The sequence below is a fragment of the Oratosquilla oratoria genome, chromosome 5, assembly GCF_046742065.1.
Source record: "Oratosquilla oratoria isolate Oo_2021 chromosome 5, ASM4674206v1, whole genome shotgun sequence".
Taxonomy (NCBI): Eukaryota; Metazoa; Arthropoda; class Malacostraca; order Stomatopoda; family Squillidae; genus Oratosquilla; species Oratosquilla oratoria.
This window is the reverse complement of record NC_134781.1, coordinates 41,271,146-41,289,701: the sequence shown is the minus strand read 5'-3', so window position 1 is coordinate 41,289,701 and position 18,556 is coordinate 41,271,146. Positions and strand designations below refer to the sequence as shown.

General features: G+C 43.6%; 1 protein-coding gene across 3 annotated transcripts in view; it reads left to right on the top strand.

The window, feature by feature from the left end:
* LOC143025477 (trehalose transporter 1-like protein) overlaps positions 1-18,556 on the top strand; it is a 134,251-nt gene that overhangs the window by 51,898 nt on the left and 63,797 nt on the right. For all 3 annotated transcript variants that reach the window (XM_076185201.1, XM_076185199.1, XM_076185200.1), the window contains one exon: positions 317-977. In XM_076185201.1, the coding sequence (XP_076041316.1) occupies positions 390-977 (588 nt within the window). In that variant the 5' untranslated portion in view covers positions 317-389. The remainder of the gene's footprint in view (positions 1-316; positions 978-18,556) is intronic.

Below are 18,556 nucleotides of genomic sequence, written 5' to 3'. Positions count from 1 at the left end.
CTACATTCAGCAGAAGCAGGGGCACAACGAGCAGGTAGTACTCCAACAGTTAGGAGGCAAAGGCTAGGTAGACCCAAGAGTATCTTAGAAGTAATTTTAAGTATACCCCCAACATATCTTATGTTTACGAAAAATAAAATGCAAATATGAGCCATGGACATTTTAACTGTGATGAAGAGGTATTACCGTCCAGGTGAATTTTGGATGAGATAAAGGGATAGTGAAGATATGGTCATCACGTAATCTTTCATGTTTAGTTTATATATATTGACCTTATTTACGTCTGATTCCTATTCATTTTCTTTTTCTTTTCCAGGGAGCTGTGTCAGAACTATGACCTGATCTGACCTGACCTGACTTCGGCTGACCTGACACAAACTAGCCTGGCCATGGGGGACAACGGGTCACCCTCGGGAGATCTGAAGATCCTGGTAGGGAATTGGGGGGACAAACGAGTACAGATCGACCTTAAGTCAGGACGTGAACATCAGAGTGATACGACTGACGAGTGTCTGAACCGCAGCAAATGGACGAGCCACAATGACCGTGAGATCGGTGGTAGAAAACAAATGACAAACAGTTATTTTTCCAATGGTGCGAGATCTGAGGAACAGAATGAAAAACTTTCGGAAAAGGACGGTTTGCATAGCGAAAAGAGAACAGAAGCGGAGGGTGAAAAACAAATTAAAAATGAAGGAAAAGGAGACGATGAAGAAAGGAAAAAACTTTTGAAAACAGGTGAATCCAACAAAGAGAAGAAAACGGAAGCTGAGAGAGGAACTTGGGGAAATGATAGGACACCCAAGTCTTGCAAGTTGACAGAATGCCACAGTGCTGGCACTGGCTACAGGGTGTCACATTATGATGAACAGCTTCTGCAGCAGCCACAGGAGAAGGTGCAGCAACTGGAATGCAATGCAGATTTGCGCACGCCAAGCAGAAACGCTTGTGTTCTTTACTCAGCCTTCTTCCGAGAGGTTAGTGACTTCCTTTGTTTTATGACTTGTTCTCTACTTGTAGGCGTGTGTATGTCTGTGTGGGTAGGTCATGGAGCTGAATGAAATAGCATGACGACGGCCATGACGGTAAACGTGCCTGGTACGGAAAGTGTTAACTGTAATGATTTACAGTGATAAAGCATGGGACTGACAATATACCATTAGATCCATCACGAGAAGGTTGTATATATAAAAAAGAAAGAAAGGAAGAAGAAAAAAAAGAAGAAGAAGAAGAAGGAAAGAGAGAGAGTGAGAGAGAATGTTTGTGTGTATGTGTGTGGGTGTGTGAGTTTTAACCTGTTCGTAGTCGGCATGCCCCTTGGTATAAATGTAAACTTTGCTATTGGCAGGAGTAGAACATAATAAAATGTCACCAGCTCTTAAGAGGAGGAGGAGGAGGAGGAGGCGGAGTAGGCGGAACAGGCGGAGCAGGCGGGAGGAGGACGAGGCGGAGGAGGCGGGAGGAGGAAGAGGAGGAGGAGGAAGAGGAAGAGGAGGAGGAGGGAGAAAGAGGAGGAGAAATCTCCAATTGTCAGCAGTTTATTCATGAAGAAGCTGGGGGAAAAGAAGCTGTTAGCAATACAATAAACTAATGATTGAATAAATAAACAAACAAATGAATAAACAGATAGATATATAAATAAAATATAAACAAATAGATAAATAAATAAATAAATAAACATAAAAAATCACAAAAATGAACGCAAAATAAAGACTAAAGAACCACTTGCCAACCACACGGTTTCCAGAAAGGTTACAGATAATATAAAAGAGGCTTAAGTTCGTGAAATACCTGGTAACGTCTAAATGAGTAGCATTAATCCACCTAGAACGACATCAAATCAAGGTCATGGTACATTGGGTATCTTATCATGTCAGAAATCAGCCTTGGAGATACTGATGCAGCTAAGGCCTCCACTTTACATGAAAGAACTCACCTAAGAATACTATCGAAATTGACATGACCTAAGAGGTCATGAATACAAGATGAGAAGCCTACGTCTGGAGGCGCTGAGTAGCTGCTGCCGAAGTCGTCATCTTTGCCCTACCATGCACTTTAGGGACTATTGGGGCAGACAACAGTCACTACTGGGAATCGGAGAAAAGTGCGGGATTCGAACCCATAAGTAAGAAAATGCGAGACGAGCACGCTTCCGATTGCGCCACCAGCAATAATGAAAAGTGGAGAAACTGAACCTGGAAATGTAGAGATATTGTACACAACGAAATGGGACAATCTGGTGACGTAGTTTTCAATCAGGGAGGAATTCTTCACCCACCCACCCTTCTAGGGGCTAGATTTTACTGTTGGAGGGGGAGTGGGGAGTTATAGAGACCACAGAATTTCGGACGCAAAGTGTTGGAATATCAGTATTCCTACAAATTGTAACTAAAGATTCTGCAAAATTCTACATATTCTATAATCGACGTAATCTACAGAACATCGCATTTTGTAAACGTCACAGATAAGATTAGTCATATAGATTTGTTTCTTTTTTTTTAGTCAGACATTCTTTGTAGAATAAATAAATGAACAAATACATAGACGGATAGATAGATAAACAAATATAAGAATAGATATACAAATAAACAAACAAATAAACTAATAAATAAGTGAACTAGAAAAAGACATACAGTGACATTGTTTCAGAGGCCAAAAAAGTTAAAAAAAATAAAAAAAATAAAAAAAAATAAAGATAGAGTGACAAAATATGAACTCCGTCCCACAGCTAAGACCAAACGAATACAGACGAAAGTACAAAAACAAACATTCAAGATGTCTAGCCTGCTAGCAGACACGAGGAAGCACCAGGTTCTCAAAGAACACTAAGAAACAGAAGTAGTAAGAAGTCGAGGATGAAGCAATGTAACTCTAGGAAATGCAGCTAGAAAAATGGCAACTAACAATCAAAAGAGTAACGGCAGATTTTTGGTTTTATTAAATCTATTACGCCCGTGGGCGGCAAACAATAGTACCTTAATTACAGTATTGTATTAGAGGACATGTCATCTATTACACACATTCTTTAAAGGGAAACATAATGTAATAGTCATTCAAGATTCCCCGAAATGGGGATGGCGAGATAGAGGTACATCTTTTTTATCGTGTTTATGTAAGTGTTACATACAATCATCATGCCTTGCCTCTGGGGAATATTGTCTGTCACCATGGGCCATTGGAGATAATAATGTTCAAGGGTGTTCACGTTAGGACGGTTATACAGCCTTCATGGTGATCATTGTGGCACATCATCCGTCTGGGAGCCTTGCCACACAGGTCGATTCCCAAGCCTGAGCCGAGTACTGACAACATTGTGCCTACGTGCCATGGGCTTGCGTCGTGATACTTGTGGCGGTTGGGTAGGAGGTGGTCGTATGAGGATATTGGTAGTCCGTTCCGCATCTTTTCGGTGTGTCGACATGGCATGAGTGGCTGTGTGTATCTTGTTTTTTACGGTATGATAGAGAGAGCACTGTACGTTCGTTGTCCAAGACGTGGGTATAGGCTGCCTTGGTAAGACGGTCAACCGTTTAATAAATTCATTGCGTCTAAGGACGACAAACAATAATTCATTAGTTATAGTATTATGTGAGGAGACACAAAAGGAGGTATGGTAGGATTTAACGATCAAAATCCCTCAAAACTGGGGTGGGGAATTAGGAGTAGTTATCGTCACTAAGTAAATATTTACATACAGTTATCACGTCTTCTCTCTGTGGAATACTGTCCGTCACAATGGGGCATTGGAGACAGTAATGTTCAAGGGTGTTGGCATTAGGGCGGTTACACAGTCTGCATGATGAGTAATGTGGCACATCTTCCGCCTGGACGACTTGCCATACAGGTCTATATCCAAGTCTGAGTCGAGCACTGACAACATTGTGTCTCCGTACCATGGGTCCGCGTCGGCGATACTTGTGGCGGCTAGGTAGGAAGTGGTCGTGGTGTTGCATTGAGACACTGGTGGCTCGTTCCGCATCCCTTCGGCGTGTTGTTAAGGCGTGAGTGGCTGCGTGTATTCTGTTTTTGAGGCATATGAAAAAGGGTACTTCGCGTTCGTCGTCTAAGACGAAGGCACCGGCTGCTTTGGCAAGACCAAGATCTATATACACCAGGTCTAACCGTTTGAGCCGTTCTGCGCAGCTTCTGACGTCATCTGGCTGCTTCCGTTTTCTCTTTGTGAAACACTGAAGAAAACTGTGAAACGCCAAGGAAGACTAAAATTATTATACTCCCCCCCCCCGTTATCTCTCTCTCTAGCTCATTGCTATTATCAGTGTGTGCGTGTGTGTGTGTGTGTGTGTGTGTGTGTGTGTATGTGTGTGTATGTGTGTATGTGTGTGTGTGTGTATTTATATACTTGTATTTTACGGGAAGGGGAAATATCGTCGTGTGTGCTTATATGTGTACACGTTCACATGTGTGTGTGTGTGTGTGTATGTGTGTGTGTGCGTGAGTGTGTATGTGTGTGTGTGTGTATTTATATACTTGTATTTTACGGGAAGGGGAGATATCGTCGTGTGTGCTTACATGTGTACACGTTCACATGTGTGTGTGCGTGTGTGTGTGTATTTATATACTTGTATTTTACGAGAAGGGGAGATATCGTCGTGTGTACATGTTCACATGTGTGTGTGATTCATCTTGGTTTTTTGGATCACGTGTTGGACTCGTGATCGACAGCTATTTCCCTTTCGGTAGAGAGCTCAGAGCTCGAATGTCCGATCTATGAACTTACACGCACACACATCCCCAACTCCCCGCCCACGAGAGTTGGAGTAACGACTCGAAGCGCAGCGATACTGAAATTATGTCAACCCTGGATAGGTTTCGAACTAGGTACCGCCGATACATCAGAGTTATAAGTCTGAGTCTATACTAATCGCGCCAACAAGTCGTTTCAACTTTGAAGTGTGTGTGTATATATATACTTGTATTTTACGGGAAGGGGAGATATCGTCGTGTGTGCTTATATGTGTACACGTTCACATGTATGTGTGTGTGTGAGTGTGTGTGTATGTGTGTGTGTGTGTGTGTTTATATATACTTGTATTTTACGGGAAGGGGAGATATCGTCGTGTGTGCTTATATGTGTACACGTTCACATGTGCGTGTGTGTGTGTGTGTGTGTATTTGCAGGGAAACGATGAAAATTAACATTTGGCTTCATTACTCTTTGGTTTGAGCCACAACCCTTAATGGCACAATAAGCCATATTGTCAAGATCTATATATACCGGCATATATAGATCTTTATTGTCAGAATATAACTAATTGCGTGGAGCGGTGCGAGCGGAGGCAGCAAGATGTCCATGCAATGAAACAGCTACAACTAACAGCGATGGGACGCGCGAACCCCACTTTGAGCAGCCAGGTGACGTCACGGGTCCGCTGCGCCAACACCCTCGAAATTTGGTCGGAAGTGGTTAGACCTGGTATATATAGACCTTGGGCAAGACGGTCCACCGGGTCGTTGCCAGCAAGGTCGATGTGAGAAGGTACCCACATGAAAGACACGGCCATAGATGCTTCGTGAGCAACGGCGCGTTGGGTCAGTATGGCCTGCACGGCACGATAGTAGTTGGGTCTGGGTGAGGAGAGGGCGTGTAGAGCAGGTTGGGAGTCACAAACGATCACACCATTGAGGCCACAGTCTACAAGATATGTTACTGCTTCGAGGATTCCGTGTAGCTCACAAAACGTGGAACTTGATGTGATAGGTAACCTGCATCCAATCCATCCAGCTTCCACAGGTGGCTGTAAGGTGGGTGAATACATGGCACATAATGCTCTTCCATCAGCCTGTACTGAGCCATCAACGTAGATGACATGCGCTGCAGGGATCTTTGAGGATACACTGTCGATGGTCTCTAGTGCTAGTTGCTTTTGGAGTGCAGGAAGGTCATCTTTGGAGGTTGGTGTGAAGGTGACGTTAGGGAGGGAGATTCGCCACGGGTGTAAGCCGGGTTCAACCGTTTCTTCAGGGACGTGGAGGTCAAGGTTTCTGAGTGTGTTGCACACTGTAGTGACGAGGTTGCGGCCTCCTGGACGAAGTGGGAGGCGGGGTGCATCGTCAGGTTCCAGCGACGCCCTGGTAGTAGCAGTAAAGTTTGGGGACAGATATGGTGATCGAAGGCATTTTACGGAGAGAATTGCCATATTAGCATACATTCTCTCACTTTGCATGTCAATGATGCGAGTCGAAGGAGGGCAACCTAAGATAAATCTCATAATTCTGTTATGGAATATTTCGAGAGGTTCCAAAGCTCTCCTGGGAAGTTGACAAAGGGCAGGTGATAAGAAGTCAACGAGTAATCGAAGAAATGTAGTGTATAGAGTCCTGACCAATGGTAATGAACAGCCGGTGAAATTTGTGGCAAGCCACTTGATAGGGATAAAACGGGCCTTTAGACGATCAAGGAGATCTTTAACAAAAGGATGGATACGTTGTCGAGTGGGTATGGCTGGAGTGATCCGGGCTGGTGCTCCAAGGTATGTATACTGTGTGCAATGAGGGATAGCATTACCTCCCATGTAGAACGTCGGCAGTGCTTGGAGGATACGAGATGAAAATATTCTGCTCTTCTCAGGGGAAATGATGAGACCACAAGCGGTAGTTGACGTGTAGAAGCCATTGTGGACGAGCTGGAGTTCAGCGGGCGAGTTGGAATGGATGCAGATGTCGTGCGCGAAGCAGAGGAGAGTTGTACTGGGAACATTAGGAAGAAGTGAAAGTAATAGGTGCATCAAGACGTTGAGTAGAAAAGGACTTAGTACGCCACCTTGCGGGGTACTGAGTTTGAACTGCTCGTAAGAACTGCACACACCTCGAAAGAGAACACGTGACTTCCTGTTACTCAGATATCCCCGAATCCACCGGAGAAGGTTTCCTTGCACTCCGAAGGTAATCAGCTGGTCAAGAATTATTTCATGGTTGGCTACATCAAAAGCACTTTTCAGGTCGGGAAGGCAACTACGCTGGTGGGAGAGAGGCAGGTATAGAGTTCAGTAAGGCAGTGGTGCGTACTTCGATGTGGGAGGAAACCATACATCTGCGGGGAGAGTTGGCCTTGTAGACGATGCATGAACCGGGCAAGGATGATGCGTTCATGCACCCTGCTGAAGTATGAAGTGAGGGAAATGGGTCTGAATTTATCAGTACCTGGTTTTGATATCGGGACAATTATGCTTGAAGTCCAGGCTGTAGGCACATGTCCTCGAAGGAGGCAGAAGTTGAAGAGACGAAGGAGGGGGTTGCCAGGAACTTCCAGTAGAAGTCGGAGCATTTGGTATGTAATGCCGTCATCCCCGGGGGCAGAAGTTTTTGTATTAGCCATGGCTAGTCGTAATTCATTCTCCGTAATCGGAACGTCGTTTTCTTCATCTGGGCGGAGAAGTGCAGCCATTAGGAGGAGATTACGGGCGTTGCGACGAGTGGAGAGTGCCTCTTGGATATGCGTAGGAAGATTGTTAGTCCACGACTGTGACGACCATAAAGTAATGAGGTCCTGGGCGTAGGCGTCTGGACTGTGATGGAGGGCGCAGGGAGGTTGCTTCTTAACGACCCTTTTTACGAGGCGCCACATGGTCGCGATACTAGTCTGGTGATTTATGGAATCAGTGTATTTCTGCCAAGACTCTGTGTAGGCACAGTTCTGGAGGGCGACCATATTATCCCGTGCTATTTGGTACTGATGTAAAGAGTTAGGTGTGGGTTGCGTCTGAAAAGTATGACCGCTAGTCTGTGTAGCTCTCTCCGCTTGGATAATACGATGGTCCAACGTCCATGAGTGAGGTACAGGGCGGCGCTGTAGGTGAGATTTGGTTATATAGTGGCCGTAGATGTCGTGTGTGGTAGTCACTAAGCACGTGTATAGTGCGTCGGGGGATAGGAAGTCAAATGTGGGAAGGAGACTAGAGATGTACGAAATATACGTAGGGCAATATTTAGGAGGAATGGATATGCGGGTCCGGTGATGAGGAGTTGGAATCCGAGATGGTATGGAGTAGTATAAACTAAGAGCAATATGGTCGGAGAAGAGAGAAGGAATTGACTGACAGGCGACACGGGATGGCACGAGGCCAGACGTGATGATGTGGTCAACTGTGCCTCCACGTGCATGTGTGGCTCCACCAGTTTCCCATCGTGTGAGTCGGTAGCGATGTATGTAGTTGAGTAGAGGCATTCCACTACGGTTGGGAGCAGGAGAGGCATCACCAAGAGCAGGATGTCGAGCGTTGAAATCCCCCATATAAATCATTCCACGATTTGTGGGTACTGGGAGGGCAACGAAATTAATAACACCAGGGGCAGAGTATACGTTCCAAAGTCGAAGTTTACCATTGCCCACAGTGACTTCAATTAACTGAAAGGTCATAGTAGTACCCCTGGAGCATCGAAGGAGCTTGTGTGGGCATGGGTGCATGGACGTGAGGCCATTCTTGACTGGATGTATGTACAAGACATAGCCAGACAGCGTAGGTGCTGTGTCGCATGGCTGAGCACCACCGGGAAAGGCTTTTTGAATGAATATGATCTGGGGGTGATGGCGATGGACGTATGCCTTGAGTGCAGGGAGTTTCGTGTTATGGCGTATTCCGAAAGCATTCCAGGAAAAGACGTGAAGCAAAACGAGATCAGAGAATCTTACTACTATGCGTTTTGCGAGGGCCGGATGGGGTTGGTGTTTGAATGTGGGTGCTGCCAGGCGGAGCATGGGTGGAGGAGTTTAAAGGCGACGAGAATTTCTCAAGATGGGAGGCAACTGTATCAAGTCGCTCTGTAAGGGCTGTGGCAGAGGTGATAACAGCTTTGTGAGATTCGACTAGAGTGGCAAGAGTGGTTGCTGCGGTAGCCTATTGGTTAATTAAGATTTCGATACGGGCATCTATGGCATCGAATTGCTTCGTGAGGGCTGAACAGCGGGATTCGAGAGATGCAACAGCTTGGCGAAGAGCTTGTACTTCAGCAGAGTCCGTGGGGCTAGGCGTCGTGAGGAAGGTGTCTGGAAGTGGTGGTGGTAGTGATGATAGTGGTGGTGCAGGTCTTTGAGAGGTGGCCGTGGGGGTTCGCTTAGTACAGCCATGCCAAACGTTGACCCCTGGTTTATGGCATCGGGGGGGGGGGGGGTACTTCCACCGGGATGTGTCTGGTGGTGGGGCGATGGAGGGTTTCGGGGTAGAGGTAGAGTCATCAGTCGTGGTGGGTGGGGTGAGTGTACGGTGAGGGCAGAAACGAGTGTCATGGCTTTCCGCGCACCAAGCACATTTCGCGGGAGCGGAGCAGTATCTAGAGATATGTTTAAAGTCCCAGCAGTTATAGTATCATGAAATTTCATCTTTCATTTTGTGAAGCTCACAGAGAGGAAAGGTAGGAAAAGGAACTCAAAGGTAGGCGGCGGTGGCTCAAGTAGGCTCCACGTGATGACTAGTCAGTTGATTGGCGTCCCGTTTTGGACGAATCTGCGAGCTGTATGTATGCCTGGGTATTTCTTGGTATGAGAAGGGTCGATACTGACAGAGTAGCGAGTGAGGAGGTATGTAGGGAATTTACGTGGTCTTTCCGTGGAGTCCTGAATGATTAGGCGTAAAGATAATATTTCCCCACTCGTGATACTTTTAATGATGTCTTTTCGTTGTTTTGAAACATAGACGAAACGAGCTGTAATAGCTGACATCTTCACCTCAGCCTGCTCACGATCGAGACGGAAAGATTTGGCAATGTTGGAGAGCCACTAAAGTTTTACGTCGCAGCTTGGGCTGTCAGGGAAGGCTAATTTGACATATTTCTCACTGGGGGCAAAGGCAGGAGCCTGTGACGGTGAAGTATAGGAGAAGGCTAGGGAGGTAGGGGTGGGAGATGGTGTATCATAAGTTCGTGGGAGATGGTGTATCATAAGTTCGTGGCTCTGATGATTTAGCAGCAGGAGGTGGTGGGCTGCTATTATTGGAGATTTTATTTAGAGTACGTTTGGCTGGGGGTAAATGGTTGTGGTGCAAAGTTGCCACATGCAGGAGAATTTCCTTGAGCGTGATGGTTGTAAGACGGAAGCGGAGGCCACATGTCGATTGGGTCTTCGTCATCACTCATGGCAAGATTGGCTTCAACGATGACAATAGCCTGTGGCCCTGAGTAGTCCATGATTATCACACGTTGAGATCACTCACAGAAGTTCAGGATTTATGAGGTAATGTGCGGCTCCGTGATTCGTTCATGACGTCACAAGCCTAGTACTGTGCAGTTTCAATTTTCAACATGCGCACGTCTTGATAATGGTGATATCAATTATATGATGCTGATAACAATGACGATGAAGATGACTTGGACTGTATACAAACGTATGTTAAAGGGTGTTCTGAATTGTAGTGATCACTTTGAAATGTATGGTATATCAAACATCCCCTATGGAGGTCAGTTCAGTCCTAAGTGGAAAGAAGAGGCAGGAAACTGGAGTAAATTTAATCATTGCATCAATCTGGATACGTTGTCTTCACTTCATACATTGAAACCTATGATTACTTTACTGCAGCAATTTTAAATAATGCTTTAGATTCCATCTTTCAAGCTGACACTAAAGCTCAACGACGACGTGATCCGTGACTGTTATCAGAAATTGAATAATAAATGTCTCTGAATACGATAATCTACCAACGCGCACAACCGGTTGAACAAAATACAAGCACTCTAAGAGAACAGACCGAGGCTTCAAGACTATATATGCTGAATGGTAGAAGTTTCCAAAAAACTAGTGTATAGAGACTAGAAACAGGATTCAGAAATGTGAAAGATAAATTGGTACCGAAATTATATCATCCTATATTATGATGAAATGACTCGGATTCTAGACAAACTTTTATCTTGTATTACCAAAACTGAATTATTATTTTCTAGAGAAGAGAGCCTAAATTTATGGTCCAACCTTAGAGATCCACAAAGGTCAACAATTGGACCAACAACGGCAGATTAGCGGGAGTTTATGAATGCCTAGCGATTCTATTCAGCGTTGGAAAATAATCTCCTGGAAGCCAATTAACAGCAAGATATAAGTATGAGGTATATGACGAAATGGGCTAAGAGTTGATAACGTCCTCCAACTTTTTCGTATTGTTTTTATTTACATTCACTCACACCAGCGAGGTGAAGTAAATGAATAATTGCGTTATGTTATCTATCCAAACTAGGTAACAGTACTTGCGTAATGTAATGCATCTAAACTAGGTAAAAGTACGTGTGTTTTGTTATATATCTAAACTAGGCTTGCAACAATGAGCTTTATACTCATGAATATGTGATTATGTTTGGACGCTTAGTCTGACGTACGCAATGAGGCGCTTAGTGTTGTATTTATAGTTGACGGGGACAAACGAGCAGGTCAATAAATCTCCGTACTGGTCAGCGTAACCACTCGGTTCCTTCCTTGCTGTTCACCTGTGCGTTCTTATCATCATATGACAATGAAAAATTGTAAGATTAAGTGGGAGGAGGAGGAAGAGGAGGAAGGTGACGGACAGAATCTCATAAACCGGGCCTGTTTTCCAAGTGAAGAATTAAACAATGGAATGCTAGATATCATGTTCACCTTAAGATTTAAGGACGAGACCTTGCCTCTGACAGTTATTGTCTCCAGCAGTTATAGCCGTTTGCGATCTTCACAGTAACTAATAACACTGGCCTGCGAAGTTTCAAAGGTAAAGCATCTGATAACTGATTTTAGGGTATTTTGCTATGCAGAATCTAAAAATCACACTCATTTTGTTCAATCAGGTCACGTTTTTGAGATACGGGGCGGTAAAAATAATTAAAAACGCCATTTAGTGCTATTTATTCCCTTTAATTTTGGAAAAAAATTCTTGACAAAAGAAATAAATTATTCTTGCATAGTTCAGAAGATAAAGAGGATATATTACAGAAAATCTAATCATGGATGAAGGGCCTTTTCAGTGACTTTCTCCTGTGTTGGGCAGCCACCACGTCTCGTTTCAAACACCAACAGTAGTCCGCAAGAAAGTTCACATCCCACCGGCCTTGGTAGCGTTCTTCCATGACACGAATATCCTGGTGGAAACGTTCTCCCTGTTCCTCACTGAAGTCACCACAGTTCTGAGGGAAATAGTCTAAGTGGGACCGTAGAAAGTACATTTTGACTGACATGCGAGCCCCTAATTTTTGATAGCTGTTCAAGAGCTCATCGACTTCTTTCTCGTATTCTGCACTTCGGTTATTTCCTAGAAAGTTTCTTATCACTGACTTAAGCGACCACCAAACGGACAGCTCAGCTGCATTCAGTGCATCGTCAAACATTGAGTCCTTCATAAGTTCTCTTATCTGAGGCCCATCAAAGATGCCAGCCTTAAGCTTTTCCAGACTGATCCGAGGAAACTTCTGCTGAAGAAAAGTAAATCCCATGCCGTCCTTGTCCATTGCCTTCACAAAGTTCTTCATCAGTCCCAGTTTGATATGTAAAGGTGGGAGTAAGACCTTGTTTCGTTCAACAAGAGAACGAGCCTGAACATTGTGTGAACCAGGTTCCAAACGTTGTCGTGGTGGCCATTCTTGTCTCACAAAATGTTGATCATCAGCCCGACTATCCCACAAACACAAAAAGCATGGATACTTTGTGTACCCACCCTGTAGTCCCAAAACCAATCCAACTATCTTAAGATCTCCATAGATCAACCAACCATGGTCATTGTAGTTCAGAGCAGACAGTAGCTGATCCATGTTGTCATGAGTTTCTTTCATTTGCACCGAATGACCGATTGGAATTGAAGAGTATTTATTTCCGTTGTGAAGGAGGACTGCCTTGAGACTTCTGCTGGAAGAGTCGATGAACAGTCTCCATTCAGTAGCAACATAGTCCAGCCCCATTGATTGAATCAAACCAGCAATGTTGTTGCAGTAAACTAATGACGAGTCCTTCTGGGTTGTGAAGAACTGTCTAAATTCTCTTTCACGCTCTCGGTACCAAAAGAATGTTGTCTCAGGTGCTAGCAAATTTTTCTCACGAAGACGAGAACCCAGAAGCTGTGCTGATTCCTTTGATAGGTTTAGATCCCGTGTCAGGTCATTGAGATCTGCTTGTGTTAGAGACACTGGCCGGTCATTCTCTTCTGGCATGTATTCTCCACCCCCTGCCCTGTCTAGTGCGTTATCAGATTCCGATTCAGAGCTAGATTCCATTGCAACATCTGGCTCGGGAACGGGCAGGCCTGGACCATGAGGGACTGGTCGTATGGCAGACGGAACATTAGGATACTGAACACAATGCTTGTTCTTGCGGTTGACTCCTTTAAGATTAGTCATGCAGAAATAGCAGTCTGACACATGATCTTTACCCTCTCTCCAAACCATTGGAACAGCGAATGGTATACTCTTCCTTTTTTTATTTCTCCAATCACGCAAGCTCTCGACACATGTTTTGCAGCTAACATGGGGGGCAATTGGCTTGTCCTGGTCCCCAAGCTTAACTCCAAAGTAAGCATGATATGCCTTCTTCACAAAATCAGTTATATTTGCTAGTCGACGAGGAAGAATCACATTACCACATACTGTATGTAGCAGAACCTATCAGGATGATTTGTGCATTTGCGTTCCATTTTCTGTCAATCTAAGATACGTGTCCAAAATAGAAACACAAGAAGCACAGATTCTTGTAAAAAGCACAGATTCTTATAAAATCAGTCACATTGATTGGAGATCACACTTTTCTAAACAATTTTCAGTTTCAGTGTTGTCAATGCATTTTGTCAATGTAGTCAATCAGTTTCAGTTTCAGTTTCGGTTTCAGTTTCCTGAAAGTAAACAAAAACATCATTAGGTTTCGGTATCAGTTTCGGGGTGCTACAGTATAATTTTTATGCAAAAAAAAAAAAAAAATAAGAATAGGCTATACCTGCAGCCTCGTTTTCCTTATACTTAGTACTATACAAGGCCCAAAAGTCGCACTTCTCATATCTCAAAAACTAGACCTGATCCAAGGAAACGGATGGCATTTTTGGATTCAGCGCACCAAAAAAAAAAACTATAAATCACTTGAAAAACCTTCGACCTTTGAAAAAAAAAAAAAAATTAAACGCAGGCCAGTGTAAACTTTAGTAGAGTGTTTGCTTATGGTGTTGTCTGTGATGTTGATTGATAGTTCCTTCTTGTTGATGCGTTCAGTTGTCTGCATCTAATAGGGCCAATGTAGACATTATTATGAGGCGGGAAGTCCTCGGAAGGACAGTGCTATCCCGTATAAAGAATCTGATCACTACTCCTGATTTAGTGTAAAAGCACCATGCGTGGATGAAGTCTTTATTGGCACAACCTTTCGCTCAGTAGAACTTGATCAAGTATCAAGTACTCGATAAATCACTAACGGGCGAAACATCGTACCAATGAATAGCTCGTTCTTTTATAGTGCGCCTCCGGGCAGGCTTGTTGCCAGTCGCCTCTCTTTTTCATTTTGTTTTAACAAGAACACAATGGAAACTTTATATAGGCGTTATTCGAAACCTTTGAGGAAAGATTAAATAAAATGCCTTGCCCAGGCGTACCCACAACAAAATCATTATGATGGGTTATGGCACCGAAGAGGGTACTCAAGATACTCTTGACCCCCCATCCCTAACCCCACCCCTGTTGCGGTCACTTCCTTTCGTGAAATAGCATTTTCAGTTTTCGCTCATGCTGGCGCTAGACGGTTTTATATAGGCAAGACTGGGAATAAGAAGGTGGTCTTTAACTATCGAGGGCCTAGTATATGAATCATGAATCACTATATGTTATTCATAAATCATTCTTGGAATGTCCATGTTCTTCCCTCTAGTCACATGTGTAGTCGTAGGCCTCATAGTTATATATTGAATTGCATACTGATATCAGCTCACTGGAGAACAAAAGGGAAGATGGAGGGTTCTCTAAGCTAAATAAAACCGCCTTGCATTGGCTAAAACGAAGTATATGAAGTGGGGAAAATGCTTTCAAAGCTTCTTGTGGATGTGACGTGTTTAAGCGGCGGTACCAACTCGCACAAAAATACTCCGCTCTCCTTTTCTTTTCTTTTACACAAACACACACCTTTGCCGCCACGTGCAGGTGAAGGGGGAGAGTGGGAGATATGTTGAGGGGGGGAGAGGGGGAGAGGGGAGGATGGACCTGGGCATCCAAGCCAACCATTACTTACTCCCTCATTCCTTCACGCTATTCTTCCATTCTTTCCTCGTTCCTGTTCTCCTTTCCTTCCTCCTTCACTCTCTCCTTTCTTCCCTCCTTCACTTTCTCACTCTCTCCTTTCTTCCCTCTTCTACTCCCTCACTCTCTCCTTTCTCCTCCTTCACTCCCTCATTCTCTCTTTTCCTCCCTCCTTCACTTTCCCACTCTCTCCTTTCTTCCCTCCTCTACTCCTTCACTCCCTCAATCTCTCCTTTTATCCTTACTTTACTTCCTCATTCTCTTTGTTGTTCCTACTCCCCTCTCTTCTACCCTGTCTTCCTCCCTCCCTTCCTCCTCTCCTCCCTCACTCCCTGGTGTGTCATCCCCTCCCAATCTTCTTCCTTCTCCACTACACACACACACACACACACACGGACGCACGCGCGTGCACACCGCTAATACGGCGTGGCGGTCCGAGTTCGAATCCTGCCTAGGGCTGAAATAATTTCAGTATCGCTGTGCTGCGAGTCGTTACTCCTGTAGGTTCAATAAAGGTGGTAGAAAACGATGAAGTGTTCACTTGTTCACCACTTTTTATTTTCACAGCGAAATTAACAGTATCTGTCTAACACAATATCTCTCACAAGTTTTAAGTATGCTAGCTCGAGTCAGTCTGCCTGCGTGATGCTTTCACGCTGTGGACGGCGTGCCCCAAGGCAGTTGCTTATTAATTTTCCACAATTATTCCTTGCACACAGAAATTTACATTCATTCGTATTTCAGTTATACAATAATTCAAATTTTGATAGTAATAACATCTATATCCCATTCATTCAACTTTCGCATTACAAATAAATTGATAAAATTAATATGCAAATTTGCATTAGAATGTTCTAGAAGATTCACGCCTGTTTCACGCATGTACGCACACTCATACAGAATGACACATCAATTTTCGTTGTACAGTACATCTACACATTTACTTGAATTTCCTGCATGTCTACAAGAGTTATAATCTATGCATAATGTTTAATAGAAATATGTAATACAATACTCCAACTCTCGTGGGCGGGGAGTTGTGTGTGTGTGTGTGTGTGTGTGTGTGTGTGTGTGTGTGTGTGTGTGTGTGTGTGTGTGTGTGTGTGTGTGTGTGTGTGTGTGTGTGTGTGTGTGTGTGTGTGTGTGTGTGTGTGCGTGTAAAGTCTCCAGTACCAAAATCCCCCTCCACTCCCCCTCCCTCTGAGCTCTTTTAATTAAGGAAGGGTAATAGCTGTCGTTCACGAATCCAACACGTGATCCATGGCCATAGTGAATCACACATATACATACAAAGAGCAGCCACCAAAATAATTCTTAAGGGGGTATGCGACACCTGGAGGTCATTTTCTAAACTATTTAGAGTAAAGAGCTGAAACTTCTCAGGTAAATAGGTATCCATGTTGCCTACATTTTAGGTGAAACAGAATGATGTATGTACACATGTACATATGTACACATGTACGTATACCAGTAGCGACATTTAAAAGTGCACAGCACCATAATACGTGGACCAATTTGTTTTATATTTTGGCTATGATTAGTCAGTAGGCACACCTAGGGCCGGTCATTGAGTAATTGAACAATTTCCTTTATACTTTTGCATACAGGTATTTCAATTTTAATGTCCGGCAAAAATCGTGAAAAATATATATATTTTTTGTCTTGTTTCCATTATTACTCCGAACTCTTTCATCTTATTCAAAATATTCGAAGGATCGGCCCTAGCAGTTACTAAAAGTATTATTCCCTGTAAGTTTCATCTAAATCTAATGTATTTTAGATTTTTTATGATTAAAAAAAAATATGAATATCGAACGGAGATATGGCAACTTGAAATATAAATATATCTGTACCTTGCTTATAGTTTCACCAATTTGACTGATTTTTTCATGGCTTAATTCTTATTATATAATGAGTAAGTACAGTAAAAATCATCAACATATCTTAATTATAAGTACTTTAAATACTGAAAAACTAAAGTATAAGTATATCACAGTAGTGACGACGCACAGACACCATCATATAATTTGCTTTTTTGCACCTTTGGCGGTTTCTTCATATGAAACCTCACTGCTGGGGGTCTTCAGGGTATTTAAATAATTGGAAAGAGGTTTATTTTCCAGCAGTGGGCGCCTTCTCTTTCCTCATCAGATTCCCCTCACCAATCTATGTTGGTAGGGCACCCCCTCCAGCATCATATGATGTCCCTTCTTCTCTCTTCTTCCTGTATAGCCTTGATCTTTTTCCTCTTGCTTTCTTCTTTGGATTTAATCTTCCTCTTTGAATTGTTTAGTCTAATGTTGTCCTTTACCTCTGTCACTGTCAGAGGTGCAGGTGAGGGCAGTGGTGGAGTGAGAGGTGGTGAGGTCTTGGCTAGTCGTCTTTGACTGCTTGCCATCTTTAACTGCTGTTTTTTGTCATTGTGGATGTTCTTTTTGCTACCCATGATGACTGTACTAAAGAGTAATATGTACTAGCTAAAGTAATTGATTGCAATGAGAGCTCATGAGATATGCGCACTTTTTCTTTCAGAGCTAGCCGGTAACTGACGCTTAGCTTCGCTCAAAGTTGGCAAAACTTCTCCCTCCACCTTCCTCCCTTCCCCTCCACCATCGTACTGGCTGTTGAAGCACTGGGCGAGCGTAAATTCAATCAAATTTCAACGTTATTCGGTGCGCCTGAAGGTCCTAAATGGCACGCCTCTCTATAGTGTGGGTTGCGCCTTTAACTTTGTCCCATTAAACCTCACCCAAGACCTTTAAATTGCGCACGGCTGGAAAATTATTTGTCGGGATTTATTTCTAAATGGTATACGAACATTTTGAACACAGTTTTGCAAAATGCCATATCCTGACCAAATTCACCCCCCCCCCAGGTGTCGCGTACCCCACTGCAGGTAATTAGATCGAGGAGACACTGGAAATACTCGACCTACCAAACTGAATAAATAGAAGAGACATTGGTGATTTGATTGCGATGTTCACTTGTTCAGGTCACTGAAGGAATGGATGAGATTGACAGAGATGGGGACAGAAGGACATCACGGGGTCATACTATATGCGGGTGGGTAATACAAATATATTGCAAGGGAAAATAATGTATTAATTCTATAATTTGAAGCACTACAACAAAAACGTGCATGCACTTTGGAGGCGTAATGGAAACTGCATTGCTTGGATGCATCCTGGCTTGGCGGGAAACATACACGTCCGCATGGTTCCTTCACAAACTGGGCACATAGAAGTGCAATCAATACAACAATTTTAATAAATTAATATAAATAAAACTCAGAATATTTATATACAAAAGGGGAAAGCATGTATTTCCCAATCTAGTCGGAAGTACAATGCATAACAATTGCACAATGCACCTAGCATGCACG